Source organism: Bos grunniens, chromosome 29 (assembly GCF_055505025.1).
Source record: "Bos grunniens cultivar Pamir isolate PY7600 chromosome 29, Bosgru_T2T1.0, whole genome shotgun sequence".
Lineage (NCBI taxonomy): Eukaryota > Metazoa > Chordata > Mammalia > Artiodactyla > Bovidae > Bos > Bos grunniens.
The window spans coordinates 50,296,782-50,324,770 of record NC_141193.1 but is presented as its reverse complement, the minus strand read 5'-3'; the positions used below and the strand labels follow the sequence as shown (position 1 = coordinate 50,324,770).

The 27,989-nt window shown below is 45.1% G+C and overlaps 1 protein-coding gene across 30 annotated transcripts in view; it reads left to right on the top strand.

The window, feature by feature from the left end:
• Positions 1-27,989, top strand: part of SMCO4 (single-pass membrane protein with coiled-coil domains 4) — a 75,511-nt gene that overhangs the window by 42,640 nt on the left and 4,882 nt on the right. For 19 of the 30 annotated variants that reach the window (XM_086383252.1, XM_086383266.1, XM_086383260.1 and 16 more), the window contains one exon: positions 6-26,600. The exons of 10 other annotated variants lie outside the window; for them this stretch is intronic. In XM_086383252.1, coding sequence (XP_086239378.1) covers positions 6-192 — 187 coding nt within the window. In that variant the 3' untranslated portion in view covers positions 193-26,600. Of the gene's footprint in view, positions 1-5; positions 26,601-27,989 lie in introns of those variants that run through there. One more of the 30 variants, XM_086383275.1, reaches the window with a different exon arrangement.

Genomic DNA, 27,989 nt, shown 5'->3' with positions numbered 1-27,989 from the left:
CCCAGTCGCTTCCGTAAGATGTATCTGAACTGTGCCTCAGACGTAGAAGATGCCTCCATGAACGCTGATTGGATGAGCAGCGGTCACCTCATGTGTGGATTCCTACGTACCTCCACCATTCCACCGATACAGGGCCTGTGCTGTAAATCGATTTTATTCTTTGAGCATTCATCAGAGATTTTTAATCTCTAGTTGCTTTTTGTGTTTTGGCTGTTGGGGAAGTGAAGCAAAGCTTTCATATCTAGTTTTTATTTTTCATGGGCACTTTGGTTCCACATTGAGCTGTGATTCAGAAGCTTGAGGGGAAGGGAGGTGATGGGCAGGTCAGGGAACCAGTGACCTTGGAAGCTGGCTCCCCACCCCACTCTGCCTTGCTGTGGGTGGTGTTGAATGGGATTGCACGAGGTGGGGTTTGGTCATGCTGTGTCTGTTGCCCTCTTGTCTGCTGGATGGCAGACCCCTCCTCTACCCACCCACCCATCCATCTATTCATCCATATGATCCTCCAGACTGCCTTAATCAACAGAGTTGCATCTGAGCTCACCTCCCTGCTCCTAACCTTTTTTTTTTTTTTTGCTATAAATTATTGTCAGTAGATTCCTTTTCTTACCTGCTTTTACTGAATCTGCTGAATATCCCAAAGATGTTCCTTATTTATTTTATCTGTTTTGTTGGTCACAATCCTCTTAAGAGGACTCATTCCAGCCTTTCCTACCTGACAGTAACCAGCAGTTGTCTGCTACATTTGATGAGTTCTTCCCCTTTCAGAAAGTGCTTCTGTGCACACCACCAGAGTTCCTTCTCCCACCAATCCTAGGAAATAGGCAGGGGCAAATGGTAACTTCCCATTCCTGGAAACTCAGAGTACTAGATATTCCATGTGAGGGCCATTGCCAGTGTGAACAGCGTCTGGTTTTTCTCTCCCTGGCACCATCTTGCTAGTTCTTCTTGGAAGCCGCTTCTGTCACAAAGCCAGGGGGCCCTTTCCACCCATGTCAGTGTCCTCTCGGGAGGGAGCCTTGACCTATTGACCAGAGATGCTGTCTGATGCTGGTGTTGCCTCTACCCGTAGCCTGGTCTGATCCTGGTGTTAACTCTACCCCCAGCCAGGCCACTTTCTTAAAAAAAGTAGATCTCTTCTTCCTGAGAGCTTCCAGTCAGTCTCATGAGTTTTATTTTTTGTTCAGGCTTATTTAAATGCAGGAAATTGAGTTAGTTTACATGAATACTGTGCTGTCTTACTCTGGGAGCACAGGAAGACGCTAACAGGGATTGGGGCAGCCTAATCTGGCTGTCTCTAATGATCTTCCTGCCTCCCCTCTAAATAACTGCAAATGTGGCCTGCATCAAGGAGGCAGAGCACAGTGCTTTATTGCCGTGTGTGATTATTTAGTTAAATGTGTTTTTTTTTTTTTTTAAGAAATGGCTCAACTTTTAATTGGAAAACAGAATGTCGAATGGCCTTTTGATTTGTCCTTTGGTGGCAAAACTGGAAAAATAGATCTATCCTGATAGGAAACCAGGTGCTGGTCCCGAAGAAGGCATATTAACTCCAGAGCAGGATGTGAATTCAGAGTCACTGTTTCCCTAAAACAGGCCAAATACAGAGTCATTGTTTCCCTAAAACAGGCCATCTACTCTGGGCTTTTTCTTGTGAGACCTTCTTCTGCAGCTGTACCACCTTCGATTGATGTTTCCCTGGGCAGGTTCTATTTGGAATCCCCCAAACAGGGCAGTATCCCCAGTGATGTAACTGTCAGGACACAGGGTGAGCGAGATGCTGAGACCCTTCTGCCTAGACGCCTTGAAAATGTCAGTGTCAGGAAATCAGCACACCTGTTACGATGACTGTAACTGAAAAAAATACCAGGCTGTATACTTCACTTCGGGCTTCCCTGGAGGCTCAGATGGTAAAGAATTTGCCTGCAATGTGGGAGACCTGGGTTTGATCCCTGTGTCAGGAAAATCCCCTGGAAGAGGGCATGGCAACCCACTCCAGTATTCTTGCTTGGAGAATCCCACGGACAGAGGAGCCTGGTGGGCTACAGTCCATGGGGTCACAAAGAGTTGGACAGGACTGAAGTGACTTAGCACGCGCACACACACACACACACGCTCTACTTAACATTGTGCTGTGATGCAAAGCCCATTTTATCGTTAACAGGACTGTTTTCTTAGCCACAAAGCTGCCGTCTGCTTTACTGAAGGTCATCTTAGAAGCAGCTTGCACGTGTCCTGGCTGTTTGGCCACATGAGCTCCCCGTGAGGTGCACCCCACCTTGAGCTGGCACAGAGGTGGACATGTGAGCGCCCTGAGAGGAGGGCGCGGGTGATCGTTTGTGAAGTCTGCCCCAGGCTTCCATTACTGCATCCTCTGTGCTTCACACTCTTTTTGTATCTTTTTAAAAAAAATTATTTATTTTTTAATTGAAGGATAATGGCTTTACAGAATTTTGCTGTTTTCGGTCAAACCTCAACCGTAGGTATACATATATCCCCTCCCTTTTGAAACTCCCAATCCCTCCCCATCCCACCCCTCTAGGTTGATACAGAGCCCTTGTTTGAGTTCCCTGACACACACAGCAAATTCCCATTGGCTATCTATTTTACATATGGTAATGGAAGTTTCCATGTTACTCTTTCCATGTATCTCACCCTCTCCCCATGTGCATAAATCTATTCTCTATGTCTGTTTCTCCTTTCCTGCCCTGCAGATAAATTCTTCAGTACCATTTTTCTAGATTCCGTATATATGTGTTATAATATGATATTTCTTTCTTTTCTTTCTGGCTCACTTCACTCTGTATAATAGGTTTTAGGTTCATCCACCTCACCAGAATGGACTCAAATGCATTCCTTTTCATGGCTGAGTAATACTCTATCGTGTATGTGTACCACAGCCTCTTTCTGCATTCATCTGTCAGTGGACATCTAGGTTGCTTCCATGCTCTAGCTATTATAAACAGTGCTGCAGTGAACAATGGGATACATGTGTCTTTTTCAATTTTGGTTTCCTCAGGGTATATGCCTAGGATTGGGATTGCTGGGTCATATGGTGGTTTTGCTCCTAGATTTTTAAGGAATTTCCATACTGTCTTCCATAGTGGCTATATTAATTTACATTCCCACCAACAATGCAGGAATGTTCCCTTTCCGCCACACCCTCTCCAGCATTTATTGTTTGTAGACTTTTTGAGGAGAAGGCACTGGCGACCCATTCCAGTACTCTTACCTGGAAAATCCCGTGGACGGAGGAGCCTGGTAAGCTGTAGTCCATGGGGTCGTTAAGAGTCGGACACGACTGAGACTTCACTTTCACTTTCATGCAAACCCACTCCAGTGTTCTTGCCTGGAGAATCCCAGGGACAGAGGAACCTGGTGGGCTGCCATCTATGGGGTTGCACAGAGTTGGACACGACTGATGCGACTTAGCAGCAGCAGCAGCAGCACACTTTTTGCTGATGGTCACTCTGACCGGTGTGAGGTGATCAGTTCAGTTCAGTCACTCAGTCGTGTCTGACTCTTTGCAACCCCACGGACTGCAGCACACCAGGCCTCCCTGTCCATCACCAACCCCTGGAGTTTACTCAAACTCATGTCCATTGTGTTGGTGATGCCATCCAACCATCTTATCCTCTGTCGTCCCCTTCTCCTGCCTTCAATCTTTCCCAGCATCAGGGTCTTTTCAAATGAGTTAGTTCTACGCATCAGATGGCCAAAGTATTGGAGTTTCAGCTTCAACATCAGTCCTTCCAGTGAATAGGCAGGTCTGATTTCCTTTACGATTGACTGGTTTGATTGCCTTGCAGTCCAAGGGACTCTCAAGAGTCTTCTTCCAACACCACAGTTCAAAAGCATCATTTCTTTGGTGCTCAGCTTTCTTTATAGTCCGGCTCTCATATCCATACATGACCACTGGAAAAACCATAGCTTTGACTAGATGTACGTTTGTTGTGTGGTATGAGGTGATATCTCATTGTAGTTTTGATTTGCATTTTTCTAATAATGAGTGATATTGAGCATCTTTTCATGTATCTGTTAGCCATCTGTATGTCATCTTTGGAGAAATGTCTGTTTAGGTCTTTTACCCATTTTTTGATTGATTGTTTTTCTGGTATGGAGGCGTATGAACTGCTTGCATATTTTGGAGATTAATCCTTTGTCAGTTGTTTCATTTGCTATTATTTTCTCCCATTCTGAAAGTTGTCTTTTCGCCTTGCCTATAGTGTCCTTTGCTGTGCAAAAGCTTTTAAGTTTAATCAGGTCCCACTTGTTTACTTTTATTTTTATTTCTGCTACTCTAGGATGTGGGTCATAGAGGATCTTGCTTTGATTTATGTCATTGAGTGCCCTGCCTATGTTTTCCTCTAAGAGTTTTAGTTTCTGGTCTTACATTTAGGTCTTTAATCCATTTTGAGTTTATCTTTGTGTATGATGTTATGAAGTGTTCTAATTTCATTCTTTTACATGCGGCTGTCCAGTTTTCCCAGCACCATTTATTGAATAGGCTGTCTTTGCCCCATTGTATATTCTTGCCTCCTTTATCAAACATAAGGTGCCCATAGGTGCATGGGGTTATTTCTGGGCTTTCTATCTTATTCATTGGTCTGTGTTTCTCTTTTTGTGCCAGTACCATACTGTCTTGATGACTATAGCTTTGTACTATAATCTGAAGTCAGGAAGGTTGATTTCTCCAGCTCCATTCTTCTTTCTCAAGATGGCTTTGGCTATTTGGGGTCTTTTGTGTTTCCATATGAATTGTAAAATTTTTTGTTCTAGTTCTGTGAAAAATGCCCTTGGTAATTTCATAGGGATCGCACTGAATCTGTAGATTGTGTCTGGTAGTATAATCATTTTCAAAATATTGTTTCTTTCTACCCAGGAACATGGAATATCTCTCCATTTGTTTATGTCATCTTTGATTTCTTTCATTAGTGTCTTATAATTTTCTGGGTACAGTTCTTTTGTCTCCTTAGGTAAGTTTGTTCCTATATATTTAATTTTTTTTGTTGCAGTGGTGAATGGGATTGATTCCTTAATTTCTCTTACTGATTTTTCATTGTTATATACAGAAATGGAAGTTATTTCCGTGTATTGATTTTGTATCCTTCAACTTTACTAAATTTACTGATTAGTTCTACTAATTTTTTGATAGTATCTTTAGGGTTTTCTGTGTACAGTATATGTGATCTGCAAACAGTGAGAGCTTTACTTCTTTTCTGATCTGGATTCCTTTTATTTCTTTTTCTTCTCTGATTGCTTTAGCTAGGAATTCCAGAACTATGTTGAATCACAGTGGTGAAAGTGGACACCCTTGTCTTGTTCCTGATCTTAGGGGTAATGCTTTCAGTTTTTCACCATTGAGAATAATGTTTGCTGTAGGCTTATTAAATATGACCTTTACTATGTTGAGGTAGGTTCCTTCTATGCCCATTTTTTGAAGAGTTTTAATCATAAATGGGTGCTGAATTTTGTCAAAGGCTTTTTCTGCATCTATTGAGATGATCATATGGTTTTTATCTTTCAATTTGTTAATATGGTATATCACATTGATTGATTTCCATATATTGAAGAATCCTTGCATCCCTGGAATAAACCCAACTTGATCATGGTGTATCAGCTTTTTGATGTGTTGCTGAATTCTGTTTGCTAAAATTTTGTTGAGGATTTTTGCATCTATGTTTATCAGTGATATTGGCCCGTAGTTTTCTTTTTTTGTGTTGTCTCTGTCTCATTTTGGTGTCAGGCTGATGGTGGCCTTGTAGAATGAATTTGGAAGTGTTCTTCCTCTGCAATTTTTTAAAGAGTTTTAGAAGGATAGGCATTAGCTCTTCTCTAAATGTTTGATAGAATTCTCCTGTGAAGCCATTTGGTCGTGGGCTTTTGTTTTCGGGGAGATTTTTGATCACAGCTTCAATTTCAGTGCTTGTAATTGGGTTGTTCATGATTTCTATTTCTTCCTGGTTCAGTCTTAGAAGATTGAACTTTTCTAAGAATCTGTCCTTTTCTTCCAGGTTATCTATTTATTGCCATATAGTCATTCATAATAGTCTATTATAATCCTTTTTATTTTGGCATTGTCTGTTGTAACTTCTCCTTTTCATTTCTAATTTTGTTGAATTGATTCTTCTTTTTTTCTTGATGAGTCTGGCTAAAGGCTTGTCAATTTTGTTTATTTATTAATCTTTAGTATTTCTTTCATTTCTTTTTAATTAATTTCTGCTTGGATCTTTATGATTTCTTTCCTTCTACTAATTTTGGGTTTTTTTTTTTTGTTCTTTTTCCAGTTGTTTTAGGTGTAAAGTTAGGTTGTCTATTTGATGTTTTTCTTGTTTCTTGAGGTAGGATTGATTTGCTATAAACTTCCCTCTTTGAACTGCTTTTGCTGCATCCCATAGTTTTTGAGTTGTCATGTTTTCATTGTCATTTGTTTCTAGAAATTTTTTAATTTCCCTTTTGATTTCTTCAGTAACCTGTTAGTTATTTAGGAACGTGTTGTTTAATCGCCATGTGTTTCTGTATCTTACAGGTTTTTTCTTGTAGTTTACATCTAGTCTCATAGCATTGTGGTTGGAGAAGATGCCTGATACAATTTCAGTTTTCTTCAATTCACTGAGGTTTGATTTGTGATCCAAGATGTGGTCTATCCATGTGCACTTGAGAAGAAGGTGTATTCTGCATTTTGATGGAAAGTCCTAAAGATATCAGTGAGACCCACCTCATCTAATGTATCATTTAAGACTTGTGTTTCCGTATTAATTTTCCGTTTCAATGGTCTGTCCATTGGTGTGAGCGGGGTCTCATGGTGTCTCCTACTAAAGTCTCCTACTTTTTTTGTGTTACTGTCAATTTCTCCTTTTATGTCTGTTAGTGTTTGACTTATGTACTGAGGTGCTCCTTTTTTGGGTGCATAGATATTTACAATTGTTATGTCTTCCTCTTGGATTTATCCCTTGATCATTATGAGTGTCCTTCCTTATTTTTTGTAATATTCTTTATTTTAAGCTCTATTTTTTCTGATATGAGGATTGCTACTCAAGCTTTCTTTTACTTCCTATTTGCATGGAATATATTTTTCCATCCTCTCACTTACAGTCTATATGTGTCTTGAGGTCTGAAGTGGATTTCTTGTAGACAGCATATATATGGGTCTTGTTTTTGTATCCCTTCAGCCAGTCTGTGTCTTTTGGTTGGAGCATTTAATCCATTTACATTTAAAGTAATTATTGATATATATATATATATTTTTTTTTTTTTCTCTTGCCATTTTCTTAATTGTTTGGGATTGATTTTGTAGATCTTTTTTCTTCTGTTGTATTTATTGACTATATAAGTCCCTTTAACATTTGTTGTAAACCTGGTTTGGTAGTACTGAATTCTGCTAACTTGCTTGTCTGAGAAGCTTTTTATTTCTTCATTAATTTCTAATGAGATCCTTACCAGGTACAGTAATCTTGGTTGTAGACTTTTCCCTTTCAGTACTTTAAATATTTCTGGCCTGCACAGTTTCTGCTGAAAGATCAGCTGTTAAGCATATAGGGTGTCCCTTGTATGTTACTTGTTGCTTCTCCCTTGTTGCTTTTAATATTCTTTCTTTGTGTTTAGTCTGTTAGTTTGATTAGCATGTATCTTGATCATGTTTCTCCTTGGGCTTATCCTGTATGGGACTCTGCGCCTCTTGGACTTGATTGACTATTTCCTTTTCCATCTTGGGGAAATTTTCAACTGTAATCTCTTCAAAAATTTTCTCATACCCTTTCTTTTTCTCTTCTTCTTCTGGGACCCCTATAATTTGAATGTTGGTTCATTTGATACTGTTTCAGGGGTCTGAGAGACTGTCCTTAGTTCTTTTCATTCTTTTTACTTTAGTCTGCTCTTCAGAAGTTATTTCCACCATTTTATCTTCCAGCTCACTGATTCGTTCTTCTGCTTCAGATATCCCGCCATGGAGTCCTTCTAGAGTATTTTTAATTTCAGTAATTGTGGCGTTTGTCTCTGTATGTTTCTTCTTTAATTCTTTTATGTCTTTGTTAATTGATTGTTGTACTTTCTCCATTTTATTTTCCGGGTTTTCGATCATCTTTATTGTCATTATTCTGAATTCTTTTTCAGGTAGTTCGCCTACTTCCTCCTCATTTATTTGGACGGCTATTTTTCTAGTGTGTTCCTTCATTGTGTAGCACTTCTTTGCCTTTTCATTGTTTATTCTTTCTTTTTTTAACTTACTGCATTTGCGGTCTCCTTTTCCCAGGCTTCAGGGTTGAATTCTTCCTTCTGTTTGGTTTCTGCCCTCCTAAGGTTGGTCCAGTGATTTGTGTAAGCTTTGTCTGAGGTGAGATTTGTGCTGAGTTTTTTGTTTGTTTGTTTTTCCTCTGATGGGCAAGGCTGAGTGAGGTGGTACTTTTCTGCTGATGACTGGGTTTGTATTTTTGTTTTGTTTGTTGTTTAGATGAGGCGTCCTGCACAGGGTGCTACTGGTGGGTGGGTGATGCCAGGTCTCGTATGCAAGTGGTTTCCTTTGTGTGAGTTCTCAGTATTTGATACCACCTAGGGTTAGCTCTCTGGTAATCTAGGATCTTGGAGTCAGTGCTCCCACTCAAAGGCTCAGGGCTTGATCTCTGGTCAGGAACAAAGATTCTACAAGTGGTTTGTTATGGCATTAAGTGAGATTAAAACAAATACCCTAAAACAAGAAACCAAAGATGAACCCTGGGGAAATGGCAGTTACAAAATCAGGGAACAATAATTAAAATAATGGAATGTACACATATACATAGACACCCATCAACAAATCAAAACAGTCTATCAAAAATAAAGTACAATAGATTGACCTGGTGAACAAATAAAATAAAAAATTATATTTATGAGTTAAGAACAAAACTAACTAAAGCACAAACTGGAAAACAAAACTGAAGCAAGGTGCCATGTGGGAAATAAAGTGATAAAAACAAAACTAACAAATTTGTTGAGAGGAATGGAAAGAAAGAAAAGAAAAAAAGAATAGATATGCAAAGTTAAACAGAGGTAGATAAATAAGATTTATATACATTAAAGATTAACTCCAAGGGGTAAAGAACATTAGGAAAAGCAAACAAAGGAATAAATGTAGAAAAAATAAAATAGGTTTAAAAAATTAAAAATTAACAAAAGTGGGAAAAAAGGAAGAATATTGAAAAAAAAAAAAAGGATAACTCCACAGAACCACAAAAGCCCAATGTAAAGGCAGAGGTTTATACCAAAGATAAAAAATGTGACTTAGGAAAAAAAAGCTCAAAAGCTTAATTAGATTTCATAGTGCCAATAAAATTGACAACTACAGCAGAGGAGGGAAAAAAAAGGAAAAAAATCCAAAATAATCTATAGAACAAGTCAAAACATAAGAATAATAAGTGTTTTTCTTGAGTCACTGCTGTCAGAGTTCTTTCCCTCGCTGGGAGTCACAGCCCACCTCACCTCCCTATGATGCCCTCCAGCACTCTGCTGATCTCTGGACCTGCTGTGTGGGCAGCTCAGAGTCTAATCTGGCCCTACTCCTGTGTGTTCTTGCCTCCAGTGTCCACAGCTATCAGAACTAGTGCGTTTTCTTTTGTGGGAGCTCTCAATGGCTTTTATGTATTCCATAGACACAGAGAGGGGTTGTGGCAGCACCAGGTACTCAGGGGGGTTGGCGGCTAGGGCAGCAGGTAATACATTGCTCTAGAAGGGTATGGTGACCAGTATTGGACAGTACGCTCCAGTGTTCTTGCCTGGAGAACCCCCTGACAGAGAAGCCTGGCAGGCCACAGTCCACAGGGCTGCAAAGCGTTGGACATGACTGATGTGACCCTGCACGCATATACGAAAGACTTCTTTTGCCTCTGGCAGCTCTGCCCCAGTGAGGGTTGAGCATGAAGGTGGTGCAGCTGCTTGGCTTGTGGGGACTCTGGTGGCATCAAGTGTGCAGGGACACGGATTGCCTCTGCTGTAGGAGTTATGGCCCTATCAGAGTCTTTTTTCCAGCCTCTTATATCTCTTTATCCATAGCTCCAGCCATTCAAGCACTTAGAGGGCTTCCTTGACTGGGGTCCTTTTCTGTTGTTTAGTGCATCAGACACATAGAGGGGCCCCCTGCCTGGGGTCCTACTCTGAGGATCAGTGCATCAGTCATTTAAAGGGGCACCCTGAGAGGGATCCTACCCTGTAGTTCAGTGTATCAGGCGTTTGATGGGCCAGCCTCTCTATTGTTCTCCTACAGATGCTGGTGTGTGGGGAGAGAGGCCATGGTGATGGCTCCAGTCCCTATGCGTACTCAGCAGTACCACCTTGCTTCCATGGTGCCTGGCTTTCCTCCACCTGCATTTCCCACCACGATTTCCTCCCTCACATGCCCTGATCTGTCTGTCTGCAGTCAACAGCAGCCCTCTCCCTGGGATTGCTGCACGATCCCTAAACTCCAGCTCCCAGCTGCTGCGCCTTCTAGGGGACCTGCCTCCTTGTCCAGGGTGTGCATGCCTGTGGCAAGGACTGTCTGATTCTCATTCCACTTAGGGCTGCCACGGGTCAGCTGTTTCACTCTCAGCCTTAAATGTTTCTCCTCTGACTCAGACAGTTGCCCCGATGTGGGGATTGACCCCTGCTTCAGTTCCTCCACCTGCCAAGGGCAGGTCCAGTCCTACTAACACTCCTGTTTTTCCCCTGGTTCCTTTGTCCTACTGAGTTTTGCGTGGGTCTACATATTCTTTCCGCTGGTCAGGTCCTCCTGTCCACTCTCAGCTGGTGTTCTGCACGCACTTCTGTGTCATAAGGTGTGTTCCTGATGCATCCATGGAGAGAGATGTACTCCACGTCACCTACTCCTCACCATCTTGTTCTCTCCTCTGCGTATACCTTTGATAGGAGTTAGTGAACTCGGCTGTCTCATGGGCCCCTCCAGCTTAAGTGGTCCCAATTTTAACTCTTGGTCCCCTTCTGCCACAGCCCCTTTCCAGCCTTCCCTTCCCCCCATCTCATTAAAGAGCACAACTGTTAGCTCACTTTCTCAGTCCAGGAACTGGGGAGTCATCTGTTATCCCTTACTTTTCTCTTCCTCCAAATTGCCGAGTCCGAGTGGTGCTTCCGAAGCAGGTCTTGAATTCATCTGCTACCTTTCTTCGTGTGTTTCCCAGGTTGGTGACGTCGTTGTTTGCCTGGGTCACTGCAAAGGCCCTTGAACTGGTTGCCCTGCTTCTACTTTTCTACCATTTTGCTCACCATGTTGGAGCCAGGGGATCTTTAGCAATGCTTGTCTCATCATTCACTTCTTTCTCAAAGCTTCAGTGACCTCATCCCACACTGGGATGGAGCCCAGGCACCTAGCGGGGCCCGTGGAGGGGACTGCGAAGTCTGGGCCCTGGGCCTGGCTGGAGAGGCCACAGCATTGTTCGCGTTGCATTAAAGTAGCTCGTGAGATGCTTTGCCCTTTCACTTTTGACTTCCTGAGCAGATCGAAGTGACTCTGCTTTTCTTAGTGCAATAAAATACCTGCTGGCTGGCTAAGGTACACTTAGGGTGGATACAGAGTTCTGGGAGACGGTGAGTGCTTTGTTCCTCAAACCCCAGCATATCAGCCCTATCAACGCTTAGAACACAGAGGTGGACCACTATTTCATTTGAAGCCTTGATAAGTAAATAATCAATATGTAGTTAACAAAAATTCTAAAACCTAATATGGTGCTATTCTCCAAGTGCTCCTCCCCCAAATATTTTCACATAAAAATGTGCACAATGTTTTAGCTCAGGAAATCATGAATGAAACTTGGTTCCAGGCCAGTAGAAGAAAAGACTGACTTTCTACAAGGGAAAAAAAGAGACAGACAAAATACCAGTGCACAGCTTTTCTTTTTATACACATTTCTCCTATTATGATGCCTCCTTGCTTTCTTCCCTTTCACCTTTGAACTTTGCTTGTGTGTGTGTGTGTGTGTGTGTGTGTGTGTAGCCACCTGAAAAGTGGGTTCTGCCTGAGTCCATTGACACTCTCCATTCTCCTTGAGCCTTTCAATCAAGGTAATGGGAATTACTGAAATTCCAGCTTTATTTGTGGTGCACTTTGGCCTCAAATTAGGACAACTTTTCTGTGACCCTGAGTTTGGAATTTTTTCTAGTACCAGTTGGATGAATACTGTGATGAGCTGCAAGCAAAGATTATAACATGATGGGAATAGCAGACGAGGGCTCTTAGTGCAGCGTGGTGATCGCTGGGGTGCAGTTTGTCCCCAGATGTCATGGGAGCACAGAGATGAGCCCCCCACTCACCTCAGGGATTGGGGAGTCATGAAATGCTTTCAGGAGTGTGTGACCCTTGAGCTGGGTCTTGAAGGAGGAATTTGCCAACTGGAAGGGTGGCTGGGAGAAAAGAGGTGTATGAGGGTATTTCAGATAACTGCATGAGTGGAGGCCTGGGAGGTCAGCAAGGGGGTGGCATGCCCAGAGGGCTCAAGGAGGATGAATATCCACGGTGGTTAGAGGCATGGACTGGGCTGGGGGCTGAAAGGTGGGCAAGGGTTAGGTCATTCTACAGAATGTCCCCATGGGGCTTTACACAAGGGAGATCCTGGAGGCTTGATTTTACAGTAGGGGTTCTATAGTCTGGGTCTTTACTTAAAAGGCTTCTCCTGAATGGCAGTGATCTGATTCAGACATGCAGTTTCTTTCAGCGGTTCCTAAGGGTGTGGGTCTCAGAATTCCACAGACTTCCAAGTTGAAGGTATGACTGCAGGCTATCTACTTGTGATCACAAGGATGTCATTAAAAGCTACCTGAAATGTGATTGGTGTTAAGTTGCAGTCTGACCTCCATGTCCTTAGGTTCTCCACTGGTAACTCTAATCAGCCTTGGATCAAAAATATTTGAGAAAAAAAAAAATTCCAGAAAGTTCGAAAAAGCAAAAGTTGAATTTGTCACATACAACAACTAATTACATATCATTTACATTATGTTAGGTATTACAAGGAATCTAAGATGATTTAAAGTATATGGGAGGCTGTGCCATAGTGTACATGCAAATACTATGCCATTTTATACCAGGGACTTGGGTGCACTTTGAAGACGGGGGTTCTGGAACCAACCCCCTGCAGGTCCTGAGGGATGACTGTCCTGCCTGCTGGAGTTTCTGGATGAGTCTGTCTCGTCCTTCACTTGGAGTCTAGTTCCTCACCATGTGAGCAGTCATGCGTTTCAGGTTCCCATAGAGCATGAACTTACACAAGCTGTAGAATTTCCCATAGATTTTTGCAAACAACACTGTAATAAGAGTGTACTATTGCCAGCATCTTGAATTTGTGACATTTTTTAATTGGTAGAAATCTAGATGTTTAATTATCAATCACTGATAGCTTGGCTTTCTCATTGTTAGTTGGTTGATTGTTTACCTTAAAATGTGAAGTGGTGCCCGTTTACACCAGGAATGTGTTTTGGCTTATCAGTTTCCAACAGTTCAGTTCGGTTAAGTTGCTCAGTCATGTCCAACTCTTTGTGACCCCATGGACTGCAGCACGCCAGGCCTCCCTGTCCATCACCAACTCCTGGAGTTTACTCAAACTCATGCCCATTGAGTCGGTGATGCCATAGACTTTAACACATGCATGCGACTTAAACGAGTCATCCGTGTGAAAAAGTGAAAGTGTTAGTTGGTTGCTCAGCCATGTCCGACTTTTTGCAATTCCATGCCCTGTTGCCTGCCAGGCTCCTCTGTCCATGGAATTCTCTAGGCAAGAATACTAGAGTGGATAGCCATTCCCTTCTCCAGGACATCTTCCCGACCAAGGGATCAAACTGGGTGATGTGCCTTGCAGGCAGAGTCTTGACTGTCTGAGCCACCAGGGAATGAGTCATCCATACCTTAAATGTGTACATCTCCTGCATTTGCTTCTGTAGTGATTCTTCACAACTACTACTGCATATGTTTTGCTCAGAAGGGGAAAGTGTGTGGAGGGGGTCCACACCCATCCATGGGCAGTGATTTTAGAGAAATTTAGTAATGTTTGTACTACTTAGGGCTTGAGAAAGTAGCAAGGCAAGTCAGGGAAACACAGGTTAGGCTGTTGCAAAAATCTGCATGAACCAGACAAGGGCCTGACCTACTGGTAGTGGGGATGGAGCAGGAGAATGTGTTGAGAGATGTTTAGGAAAAGGGATTAGTAGGTCTGTTTTGCCAAAAGTTTTACTTTCCTTTTAGGTTCAAAGGATTCATTAACAAAAGAAACCACTCGTTACATACATAAACAATTTCAGTTTTTGTAGAAGATTATTTGACCTAATTCCAATATGCATCCCTTAAAAGAAAAGAAATAGAAACAATAGAAATAGCAGCATAAACATCACCAAATTGGGCCCACCTATATCCAGACTTCAGCAGTGCTGGAAAGGCCTTCATTAACAGCAATCTGGGGTCAGCAATTGGGAAAGGGTTCCTAGGTGGTGTGTCATCCCGTGGGTGACATTTCAAATTGCAGTTTTGTGGGCTCCTGCTTGTAAATCACAGGCTTCAAACTGATGTCATCATCAGTTTGCATGCAAAAACTCAGCTCTGGCTTTACACTGTAACCATTTTACAATGATCATTTCCGTTTGTGAGTCATAGGATTTCGTTAGACCCTGGGGGACTGGCCAGACCTCCAGAGACTCAAAAATTCCAAGACCCACTCCCTTTCTTATCTGAAGTGTTGCCTGACTTGCTGTGTTTGCAAGCAGGCAGGGAATCTGGGCAGTGTCCAGGCAGGTCAGAGGCCTGCTCTCCTGCTTTGAAGCCTGAACAAGACTTCCTCCATTTTAATTTCCCTAACATAGGTCTTGGGGGATAATTTGATACAAGGAATTGGGGGAAGGGAAGGCATCCAAAAACTCCCCAAACTTCTGCCTTGGGTGACATTAGTAAGAGGAACAGGTTTAGACCATTCTCTAAATGCTTACTGAACTTCTTCTGGTAGGGGAGGTGGACAAAAGTGATGAACTCTTTAAAAAGGAAAAAGAGTGGAGCAAAGAAGGGCTATTTTAAAGGTGTCGACGTAGGCAAAAGGACACCTGATTTTGACTAAGGGGCTCAGACAGGCTTTCTTATCTGTGTGTGAATAAAGCTGGCCGAGATGAGAAGCTGTGAGCATGAGAGCATGTGGGCTCTTTCTGTCACCACGTCAGGGGTGCTGGATGCCACCCGGGGGACTGGGCAGTGTTGCCACTGGGTAGATCTACACAGCATCCTGGTTTACTGATGCCTTTTGCAGGATATTTGGACTTTGTCAGTGGTCAGGGCCTGCAGTGAAGTACAGACAACAGGCTTGGAGACCTCACTGTGGGCCTGTAGTGTCCGCTTTGGTGGGATCTTCTGGCCTTCTCTACTCCTCCTCTCGCTCACCGGCCATCAGGCGCCCGTGGGCCCACATTGTGGTGCTGCAAAGGTGCCGTCTGTTCAGGCCCTCCTGCCCTGGTTCTGCTCAAGTCTCACTCCCGCCTCTCCTTGAGGCCTCTGCTGTCTAATCAGATACAGGCCCCTGTAACGCTGTTAGTGTTACGGTGTGCCGTCTGCTGTCACCTTCTGCTGCTTTGTCTTTCTTCACAGCACTTCACTCCTCGACATGCTGTGTATTGATTTGTCTCTCGTCTGTCTGCCTTTCCTGGAATGTGTGTTCCATCAGAGCTGGAACTTTGTGTTGTTCGTGATTCCATCTTCACTGCCAGGACAGTGCCTCATGCATCCAGGTGAATCAGTGACTGTCGAGATGGACTGGTCAGTTCATCTGTCTGTATGTGTAGACGAGCAGGGCCTGGCATGCAGTAGGTGCCTGCTAAGTGCTTGATGGAAGGAACTGGTGAGTGAGTGACCCTATGTGTCATTGGCTACTCCCCAGCACTTAGGTGCCCAGCGAGTGTCTGTTGAAAAGACGAGTGGTCTAGAGAGCTTGCCCATCTCTTTCTGAGGCTTGCCGTCTGTGGGGTCAGCCCCAGTGACTGAGTTTGAGAAGGGCAAAAAAAAAAAAAAAAAAAGAGAACGGCTCAGGCATGCAGTCTTGGGTGCATGTGGTTGCAGTTGTTCTTTGCATCTGGTATTTCAGTCAATACCTCACTCTCTCTCAGTATGTCTGCCATCAGCCAGGTGCTGCAATTAACTTGCTGTGATTTAGCATAGAGATGAATTTTTCCTTTTAAAGATGCCCCAAACAACTGGTGCTGGTGATACGTTGGTTGTCAATGAAGCTCATGCCTAAGAGAACATGAGGACGGTGTCCCATGTCTAGGAGAGAAGGGCTGGTAGCCCGCGCCTGGCTACAGAGTGTGAGGAAGCCAGAGGCATTCTGGCAGACTTGGGGTTCCACATGCCCAAGGTGCTGCCCATCATGTGGGCAGGGCCTTGGGGTGAGTGTGGGTCCTGTTTTACCCAAAGGTTTGAGGGAAACAACATTTAAAGAATATTGCACAGGACTGGGGAAACAGACTCTTGGAGGGCACAAACAAAACCTTGTGTGCACCAGGACCCAGAGACTCGACAGAGACTGAGCCAGAACTGTGTTTGAGTGTCTCTTGTGGAGGTACAGGTCAGCAGTGGACTGCCACAGGGGCTCTGTGTGCAGCAGACCTGGGTCGTACAGCCTGTGACATAAGCCCTCTTGGAGGAGGTCACCATTAGCCCCACCATAGAGCCACCAGAACTTACATAGGACTGGGGAAACAAACTCTTGGCGGGCACAAACAATACCTTGTGTGCACCAGGACCCAGGAGAAGGGAGCAGTGACCCCACAAGAGACTGACCCAGACTTGCCTGTGAGTGTCCAGGAGTCTCTGGTGGAGGTGCGGTCGGCAGTGGCCTGGTGCAGGGTCAGGGACAATGAGTGCAGCAGTGCATGTACAGGACCTTTTGAAGGAGGTCATTATCTTCATTTTCTCCACCATAGTTGGCCTCAGGTCAAACAACAGGGAGGGAACACAGCCCTGCCCATCAACAGAAAATTGGATTAAAGATTTACTGAGCATGGCTCCACCCATCAGAAGAAGACCCAGTTTCCCCATCAGTCTCTCCCATCAGGAAGTTTCCATAAGCCTCTTATCCTTATTCATCAGAGGGCAGGAAGAATGAAAACCACAATCACAGAAAACTAATCAAACTGATCACACGGACCACAGCCTTGTCTAATTCAATGAAACCATGAGCCATGCCTTGTAGGGCCACCCAAGACAGACAGGTCATGATGGAGAGTTCTGACAAAATGTGGTCCACTGGAGAAGGGAATGGCAAACCACTTCAGTACTCCTGTCTTGTGAACCCCATGAACAGTATGAAAAGGCAAAAAGGTATGACATTGAAGGATGAGCTCCCCAGGTTGGTAGGTGCTCAATAAGTTACTGGAGAAGAGTGGAGCAATAACTCCAGAAAGAATGAAGAGACGGAGCCAAAGCAACAACATCACCCAGTTGTGGATGTGACTGGTGATGGAAGTAAAGTCTGATGCTGTAAAGAGCAATATTGCATAGGAACCTGGAATGTTAGGTCCATGAATCAAGGTAAATTGGAAGTGGTCAAACAGGAGATGACGAGTGAACATCGACATTTTAGGAATCAGTGAACTAAGATGGACTGGAATGGGTGAATTTAACTCAGATGACTACTATATCTATTACTGTGGGCAAGAATCCCTTAGAAGAAATGGAGTTGCCCTCATAGTCAACAAAAGAGTTCAAAATGCAGTACTTGGATGCAATCTCAAAAAACAAGAGAATGGTCTCTGTTCATTTCCAAGGCAAACCATTCAATATTACAGTAATCCAAGTCTATGTAAATGCTGAAGAAGCTGAAGCTGAACAGTTCTATGAAGACCTACAAGACCTTCTAGAACTAACACGCAAAAAAGATGTCCTTTTCATTATAGCGGACTGGAATGCAAAAGTAGGAAGTCAAGAGATACCTGGAGTAACAAGCAAATTTGGCCTTGGAGTACAGAATGAAGCAGGGCAAAGGCTAACAGAGTTCTGCCAAGAGAACGTACTGGTCATAGCAAACACCCTCTTCCAACAACACAAGAGAAGACCCTACACACGGACATCACTGAAATCAGACTAATTATATTCTTTGCAGCTAAAGATGGAGAAGCTCTACACAGTCAGCAAAACAAGACCAGGAGCTGACTGTGGCTCAGAATATGAACTCCTTATTGCCAAATTCAGACTGAAATTGAAGAAAGTAGGGAAAACCACTAGACCTTTCAGCTATGACCTAAATCAAATCCCTTACGATTATACAGTGGAAGTGACAAATAGATTCAAGTGATTAGATCTGATAGAGTGCCTGAAGAACTATGGATGGAGGTTCGTGACATTGTACACGAGACAGGGATCAAGACCATCCCCAAGAGAAAGAAATGCAAAAAGGCAAAATGATTGACTGAGGAGGCCTTACAAATAGCTGTGAAATGAAGAGAAGAGAAAAGCAAAGGAGAAAAGGAAAGATATACCCATCTGAATGTAGAGTTCCAAAGAATAGCAAGGAGAGATAAGAAAGCCTTCCTCAGTGATCAGTGCAAAGAAATAGAGGAAAATAATAGAATGGGAAAGACTAGAGATCTCTTCAAGAAAATTAGAGATACCAAGGGAACATTTCATGCAAAGATTGGCACAATAAAGGACAGAAATGGTATGGACCTAACAGAAGCTATTAAGAAGAGGTGGCAAGAATACACAGCAGAACTGTACAAACAAGATCTTCATGACCCAGATAATCACGATGGTGTGATCACTCACCTAGAGCCAGACATCCTGGAATGTGAAGTCAAGTGGGCCTTAGGAAGCATCACTACAAACAAAGCTAGTGGCAGTGATGGAATTCCGGTTGACTTACTTCAAATCCATGCCAGCAAATTTGGAAAACTCAGAAGTGGCCACAGTACTGTTACAGGTCAGTTTTCATTCCAGTCCCAAAGAAAGGCAATGCCAAAGAATGTTCAAACTACATACACACATACACACACACAATTGCACTCATCTCACATGCTAGTAAAGTAATGCTCAAAATCCTCTAAGCCAGGGGTATGTGAACCATGAACTTCCAGATGTTCAAGCTGGATTTAGAAAAGGCAGAGGAATCAGAGGTCAAATTGCCAACATCCATTGGATCATAGAAAAAGCAAGAGAGTTCCAGAAAAAACATCTGCTTTGTTTACTATGCCTAAGCCTTTGACTGTGTGGATCACAACAAACTGTGGAAAATTCTTGAAGAGATTGGAATACCAGACCACCTTAACCTGCCTCCTGAGAAATCTGTATGTAGGTCAAGAAGCAACACTTAGAACTGGACATGCAACAGACTGGTTCCAAATCGGGAAAGGAGTATGTCAAGGCTGTTTATTGTCATCCTGCTTATTTAACTTATACACAGAGTACATCATGCGAAATACTGGGCTGGATGAAGCATAAGCTGGAATCAAGATTACTGGGAGAAATATCAATAACCTCAGATATGCAGATGACACCACCCTTATGGCAGAAAACGAAGAAGAACTAAAGAGCCTCTTGATGAAAGTAAAAGAGGAGAGTGGAAAAGTTGGCTTAAAACTCAGCATTCAGAAAACTAAGATCATGGCATTCGGTCCCATCACTTTATGGCAAATAGATGGGGAAACAACGGAAACAGTGACAGACTTTATTTTTGGGGGCTCAAAAATCACTGTAGATGGTGACTGCAGCCATGAAATTAAAAGACGCTTGCTCCTTGGAAGAAAAGCTATGACCAAACTAGACAACATATTAAAAAGCAGAGACATCACCTTGCAGACAAAGGTCAGTCCAGTCAAAGCTATCGTTTTTCCAGTGGTCATGTATGGATGTGAGATTTGGACTACAAAGAAAGCTGAGTGCCGAAAAATTGATGCTCTTGATCTGTGGTGTTGGAGAAGAGTCTTGAGAGTCCCTTGGACTGCAAGGAGATCCAACCAGTCCATCCTAAAGGAAATCAGTCCAGAATATTCATTGGAAGGGCTGATGCTGAAGCTGAAGCTCCAGTACTTTGGCCACCTGATGAGAAGAATGGACTTCTTGGAAAAGACCCTGATGCTGGGAAAGATTGAAGGTGGGAGGAGAAGGGGATGACAGAGGATGAGATGGTTGGATGACATCACCGACTCAATGGACATGAATTTGAGCACACTTCCGGAGTTTGTGATGGACAGGGAAGTCTGGCCTGCTGTGGTCCATGGGGTTGCAAAGAGTCAGACATGACTAAGCAACTGAACTGAACTGAAAACAGATATGGCTGTTTGCTGGAGGGGAATTCAAATAGCTTAGTGGTTACAGCGGGGTTCTGAAGCTAGACTGGGTGCATTTGAATCTGTCCCACACTTCCTTGCTTCATGGTCCTGGGCGAGTTACATTGACTTTCAAGACCTCATTTCTCAGGACATCCCTGGTGGTCCAGTGGATATGACTCTGAGCTCCCAGTGCTCAGGTTCCCAATGACCCAGGTTCTCCAGAAATTAGATCCTACACGTCCCAACTAAGAGTTCACATGCTACAGCTAAGTTCACATGCTGCAGCTAACTATTTTGCATGCCACATCAAAGATCAAAGAACCCGTGTGCCACAACTAAAACCCAGCACAGCCAAATTAAAAAAAGAAATGAAACCTTCCTTGCCTGTAAGATGAGAGCCTGGGACACTGAGAGCCCCCTTAGCACAGTGCCACGCACATCCCAAGTGAACAGCAAGGGCTAATATCGTATATAATTGCTTGACATTTTCAAATAAAAGAGGAGACAATGACAATTTTAGTCTTGCATTGGCTTTGCCTCCAGGAATGATTCTCCACCCCTCTCTGCCATGTTTGAGATGGAAAAGTTAGAGAAACACTGCCTTAAAAAAATAGACATGCAGTGCAGTGCATGTAATTGGCTGGTACGATTATCTTTGGGAATTTTCCTGCAACCTTGTCTTAGTTTTCACCTGTCACAGAGTTGAGCTCTCATTACCAAAGTGATAAATCAGTGGTGCTTACTTTCAGTACCTAGTATCTAAGAGTACCTAGTTGAATAGCAGATGAGGTTCAGGGAACCTGCAGGTTTGAATCAAGAATTGCCACTTAAGGAATGACAATACCTGGAAGAGCCTGTAACTTCACATGTGTTTCTTCCATTTCATTCTCATAAGACCTGTTGTTCATCAAGGTGAAAAAGGCTGTCAGGCTGTTTCTGTGACTTCTTCTGGGAATGAGATTGAAACATTTACCAGCCCTTCCTGGTCTCCATTCAGTGTTTTTTTTGACTGCAAGTCATTTTCTATGGATTGAAGTGGCATTTTCCCTAATGAAACAAAATATGAAATATCAGAGCATGCTGACCATAATAAGGTTGCATTGGTGTTCAGTCGCTAAGTCGTGTCCAATATCAACCGTAAAACTTTGGTTTTAATTTGTGTGGTGTGTGCTGCTGTTAACTGTATTTCTTTCCGGGCATCTTAACCATTTCAAAAGTTACTGTTTCAGACCCTCTTACAGGACTTTCACATTCCTTTGCTTCTGCTTAGTTGTCTCCTTTGCCCTTTCTGTGGTTGAGTTTGCTTCAGGTCAAGCAGTTAAAACAAATTGCTGTGCTTGAAGTTGCTGATCACTGTAAATTTAACTCTGACTTGTCTTTGAAGGAGGGCAGTGGGCCGTCGCGGTTCAGTGATGAGATCCATCAGCGGCTGGGCATCCGTCACTTTGCCTGCCTCGTGACTACCCGCCATCTTTCCCCTGCCCCTGTGAGGTGCCTCCATTCCTGTACTTGCTTGGGCCACAGAACCTTGAGTCGTTGTGTTGTTTCACACTCCATTTCCAGTCTGCTGGCGAGTTGTGTTGGCACTCCCTTCAGAAAGCACTCAGTGCCCAGCTGCTCTTCAGCACACCTGCCCCTCCAGGGGCCAAGCCACCACGTCCCTCCTGAGTGATTCACTGGCATCTGCACCGCTTTCCTGGCCTCGGCCCTGGCCCCCCACAGCCAGCAGCCCAGCGTTGCTCTTCTCAACACAGGCAGAGCCAACCAGTGACTCCAGTCTTGCTTCAGTCACTTTCTCGCCTCCTGGAGTCTCTGGTCCAGTGTCACTTTCTCAGGAAGCTTCCTTGATTGATTTCTCTAAATTTGCGGCCTCTGTTTCCCTCATTTTTATTTTCTCTAAAGCATGTAGCATCATCTGACACATAGTCTATTCATTCGTGGGTTGTCCATCTCCCATGTTCCTGTAAACTACCTACCATGTCTCCTGACATAGATGCTCAAAAAATATTTGAATGCTAGGAATTTTTATCCCTGTTTTAGATACAGTCATTGAAGGTGTAAGAGATTAAAGGCTCCTTGCCCAGACCCTACAAGTGCCAGGGTGGGAGTTAAAACCCAGACCTGAAGTTGCTATGTACACTCCTCTTTCTTGTTAAAATGGGCAGTAGTAGATAAGATTCAGAGTTGCCGCGCCAGGAGACAGGTTCTGCACAGAAAGCACTTGGCAGGAAGGCTCCTCATCCCGCTTATTGAGAGCCCTAGCTTTTCACGTCTGTGTTATTCAGCAACCCACCCCAAGGTTCTTTTAGTGTTCTGGACTTTTATTTAGGAGTCGCTGACCCCGCTATTACCTATTTTACCCCACCCAATTTCCTATTTTCTTCTTTTTCTAGCCTTGATGAGAGAAGCGTGGGTGCGGGTTGGCGTCTGTCAGTGTCTGTCTATCTGTCTGCTCCTCCCGCGGGCCGTCGAGCTCCTGGCCCGAGGCCGTGGGCAGCGGGTCGCTGCAGCCTGGGGGGCTGTCTTGTGCGTTTGTGTCTGCACCCTCTGGAGACACCCATGTCAGCCACACGTGCAGGCGGGTGTCAGGACTCCCAGCCTGTTTTCCGGGAGACCAGCCGGCCCCCTGCCCCTTTTAGCCGGCAGGCAGGAGCGGGATCATCACTGGCCCCTTGTGGCTAAATCTGAGGATTGAAAGTGAAGCAGGCTCCCCTGATGAGCCGCTTACGTTTCCCTGCACTCAGGGCGGCTTCCCTGGGTTCGTGGCTGGGAGCACGGAGCAGGTCGGCCTCCTGATGCTGCACGTTCGGATGATGCAGCCAGAAGAGCTGGTGAGGTCCCGCGCCCCCTGCACACACAACCTTTTTGGTGGTGGTGGGTTAGTCGCTCAGTTGTGTCTGACTCTTGGCTCATTGGTCCATGGGATTCTCCAGGCAAGAATTAGTGGAGTGGGCTGTCATTTCCTTCTCCAGGGGGTCTTCCTGACCCAGGGATCGACCTGGCGTCTCCTGCATTGCAGAGGGATTCTTTACCACCGAGCCACCAGGGAAGCCCACCCCCTCTTCTGTGCTGTTTGAAAGTGAAAATGAAGTTGCTCAGTCCTGTCCAACTCTTTGTGACCCCATGAACTGTAGCCTACCAGGCTCCTCCCTCCATGGGATTCTCCAGGCAAGAGTACTGGAGTGGGTTGCCATTTTCGTTCTCCAGGGGATCTTCTTTTGTTTGCTTTCCTGATTTGGAAAAGCCTGCAGCATTTTCTCCATGAGCACCTCACGCTCACTGCCTTTTCTGGAGACAGGAGGTCCAGGGGCTTTGAACCGGTGGACAGCACGGAGGTGGACGGCAGTCTCTGGCCATCACCCCGGGAGTGGTCTCCCTGGGGCTGCCCCCCATCCTGGTTTCTGTACTCCCGTCTGGTGTGGGGAAGAGGGCTGCAGCCCACAGCCCCTCCACATGGTCACCCGGACATGCTGCTCCTAGCAGGCGCCCCTCAAACGGCTGGGGACATCCCGGGGGCCTTTCCGGCCGCCTAACCCATGGTGAGTCCAAGCAGCAGGCAGTGTGTCTTTAAACCCAGGACAGCAGCCCAGCCTGCGGGGGGTGTGCAGGATACCGTCCAGGACTTGGGGCAGGTCGGGAACAGGCTTTACCCACTGCCAAGTGAGGCAGGCCATGGAAGGCCTGGCTCCCGCTCACCCTGCCCACTCTGCACAGCCTCCCTTGGGGGCTGACAGGCAGGAGCCCGTGTGGACCCTTGACCCTGTGCCCCGTCACTCCATGTGCTTCTAACGGATGGCCTGGCTGCCTGGAGGCAGCTGTGGGACTGGAGCAGGCAGAGGTGGGGCAGAATCCCAGATGCACTCTGACCTGGCTCTTTTCTGAACCTCAGTTCCCTTGTCTGCAAAGTGGGATATAGGTTTGTGTATTTGTAGAGGGATTTAGTGGGGCCTCCCAGGTGGCTCAGTGGTAAAGTATCCGACTGCAATGCAGGAGACCCAGGTTCGATCCCTGGGTCAGGAAGATCCCCTGGAGAAGGAAATGGCAGCCCACTCCAGTGTTCTTGCCTGGAGAATCCCATGGACAGAGGATACTAGCAGACTACAGTCCATGGGGTCTCAAAGAGTCAGACACAACTTAGCAACGGAGCATACATACATGCAGAGGGATTTAGTGCAGTAGTCCAACAGGAAGTGAGTCTTCAGGATGTGATAGGTGACGTTCTTAATTGTGGGGTGACTGAGAGGCACTGTGGGGTCATGCAAAGAGGATGCATGGACTTGGAATTAAGTCCAAGTTCAAATCCTCAGTCCATTCTTTAATTCACTGTTTAGTGATGATGCTTTTCGAATTGTGGTGCTAGAGAAGATTCTTTAGAGTCCCTTGGACTTCAAGGAGATCAAACCGGTCACTCCTAAAGGAAATCAACCCTGAATATTGATTGCAAGGACAGATCCTGAAGCTGAAGGTTCAATACTTTGGCCACCTGATGGAAAGAGCTGACTCACTGGAAAAGACCCTGATGCTGGGAACCATTGAGGGCAGGAGGAGAAGAGGGTGAGATGGCTGGATGACATCACCGACTCAATGGACATGAGTTTGAGCAAACTCTGGGAGATGGTGAAGGACAGGAAAGCCTGGCATGTGCTGCAGTCTGTGGGGTCACAAAGAGTCATAACTTAGTGACTGAACACACACACACACACACACACACACACACATATTATGGGATTTACACTGAGATTGAGACCATGTTGGTTAGTCTTTGATGTGGGCAAATCACCATACTTGCTGAATCTCAGTTTCTTCATATAAAATGGGAGTGAGGATACCAGCCTTGTGTTGAGAATGAGACGAGCATTTCTAAGTGGCAGCTAGCTGCTTGGCCATTTTCTGCTATAACTTTTCTCCTCTCCTGAAGCGTTTTCTGCTGTAGCTCCGTGGTTAGTGTGTAAGATGACTGCTTGGATTAACTCTTCCACCTCTGATGTTCAACCCGGAGATGCTCGTCTGAGCACCTGTTATGTGAGAGGCATCCCGCCAGCCTAGGGGAAGTGCATGGTCCTGTGGGAGCATCAGAGGCCCAGCTGCTTAGGTGGCGGCCACTGATCAGTGCTGCAATAAAGGCATACACTGAGTGCTGAGCTGGTGCCAAGGAGGGAGTGCTGAAGGCTGGGCATAGGGTGTGACCATGGATGAGTCACCGAGGGGATGCCAGTACACGGGGAAGAGCATGAGAATTACGCAGGGGGAGGGCACCTGACAGAGCTCCGGCGTGGGCGTGACCATGGAGTGTGTGGGGTGTGTGCTCAGGTGTGTTGGTAGCTGTGGGTCACGTGAGGTGTGAGGAGGCTGGAGAGATCCACTGGGGCTGGACTGTGAGGGGTCTAAAGTCCTCGCCATTGTGAGTTAAGCCTGGATGTGGGAACTTCTCAGGGGCTGAACCTGGTGCTTATTTGCATGGGGCAGGTACAGGACTGTTCAGTTAAAGTGCCATGTGAGCCACTCATGGAATCTGACATTTTCGAGTAGCCCACATTAAGACAGTAAGAAAAAAACAGGTGAAATAACTTTAATAATATACTGTATTGGACCTAGTATCTCCAAAGTCTATCATTTCTTGTAATTAATATAGAAGATATTAATGAGATATTTTACATTCTTTCTTTTAGTACTGAGTCTTCAATCTCTGGTGTGTATTTCAAATATTTCAAACTACAGTACAGCTCAGTTTGAACTGCACCATGTCTCAGGGCTCGTAGCTAGCTTGCATGTGACTCTAGCTGCCATACTGGGCAGTGCAGGTCTAGCCTGTCTGGGATACGGGAGCTGGGCATGGTCTCCGTGATTCTGAACCTTCCCTCAGTTGCCATGCCAGCCTACTTCTCCCATTAAACCTCTGGGAAAACATGCCCAACAGCAGATTGGTGTCTGGTGGTTTTCAGCAGGGAAGAGAGAAAAACTGGGGGATTCTGTCATGCAGGTTCATTGCATGGTTCAAAACCAAAAAAGGGGCAGAATTCCCTGGTGTCTCCCTCCTCACCTGCATCTGCACTGCACAAACGTCCCTGGAGACTGAGTTACTCTGTACTAGTTTATCGAGCATCCAGTTTGGCCTGTTAATCAATACTTCCGTCTTTCTCTTTTTTTTTCAGTAACTCCACAAAACAGGTTTTCTTGTCCCATTTTACAGAGGAAAGCCCATGAGAGATTAAGTACATTGCCCAGGGTTGTTTAACTAGACAGGGCACAGCTGAGGCTCAAACCTGCTATCAAACCCACGTTCTAACTTCTGGTCCTGACTGTTTCCCTCATAAATTCTAAGGCTGTTATGCACATTATGATCTCTAAGTTGGAAGAAATATACATAAAGATTTTAATAAGCATGTGTATGCACACATGTGTACACACACACATGCACACTATGGCTATGGTTTTTCTGGTAGTCATGTATGGATGTGAAAGTTGGACTGTAAAGGAGGCTGAGGTCAAGGAATTGATGCTTTTGACTCTTGAGAGTCCCTTGGACAGCAAGATCAAACCAGTCAATCCTAAAGGAAATCAACCCTGAATATTCATTGGAAGGACTGATCCTGAAGCTCCAATACTTTGACCACCTGATGCAAAGAGCTGACTCATTGGAAAAGACCCTGATGCTGGGAAAGATTGAGGGCAGGAGGAGAAGGGGGTGAGATGGTTGGATGATATCACTGACTCAATGGATATAAGTTTGAGCAAGCTCTGGGAGATGGTGAAGGACAGGGAGGCCTGCTGTACTGAAGTCCATGGGGTCGCAGAGTCAGACACAACTTAGACACAACTTCAGTCTTAGTGACTGAACAAAAATATAGCAAAAAGACTGGAAAGCTTAGCAAAAAATCATAAAATGAGTCAAAACTAAAGGATGTGTTTCCTCCTCTTCTCTACTCTCCTCCTTTCTATCCACACACTGGGGACCAGTTGGAATGTTCCAGTGCTGACCAGTTGCTATGGGCCTGTTGGTGGGGGAGGGGCATCGGTGGAACTCCAGTGTTTGTGAAGTCTTCCATTTCCTTGGTAGGGGAACTTGAGACAGCGGGGTGGCCAGAGGGGAGCAGTCACAGTTGGGCTCTAAAGCTAGAACTCAGCTAGTGGCCTCGATCCGGCCTGGGCTGCTTGCTGGGAAAGAGCCAGACTGCACCTCCTGAGCTGCTGCTTCTACTTTCTCTCTGATGGAGGCTGGTGAGCAGTGATGTGGCCGCAAAGCGGGTAAAGGGCTGGGAAGGTCCATGGGGGAGGCACCAGAGGATGGTGAGGAGTCGGGCTTCAGGGTCAGACCGCTGTGGGTTTGACTTAGGACTCCGCCACTCCCTCATTTTGGTCTCCTCGTTTGTAAAACTGGAGCAATCGTTTTAGCCAGGGCTCCTTCATTAGAGGCCACAGTGACCCACTGGAAATAACTCAAGTTCAAAGAGATGTCTATGCTAGGATTCAGAAGCGTGTGTACACAGGTCGGCTCGGGAGCCTGTGACGAGCAGGCCCTTGCAGGCTGTGCTGGAGAGACAGCAGCGGACCCGCTCCCCAGCTCTCAGGAGCCCCCGCGCCCCAGCTCATGTCTGCAGTGCGGCCTCCTCCGCCGTCTGCTGCTGCGCATGGCCTCAGGTTGCTTCCCCAGCGCCTGCCCCTGCAGGGTTTTCCAGCTTCAGTGTCCATTCAGGTTTCTTAGTTTAGACTTCTGAAATAGAGGCGGATTGGCCCAACTTCCT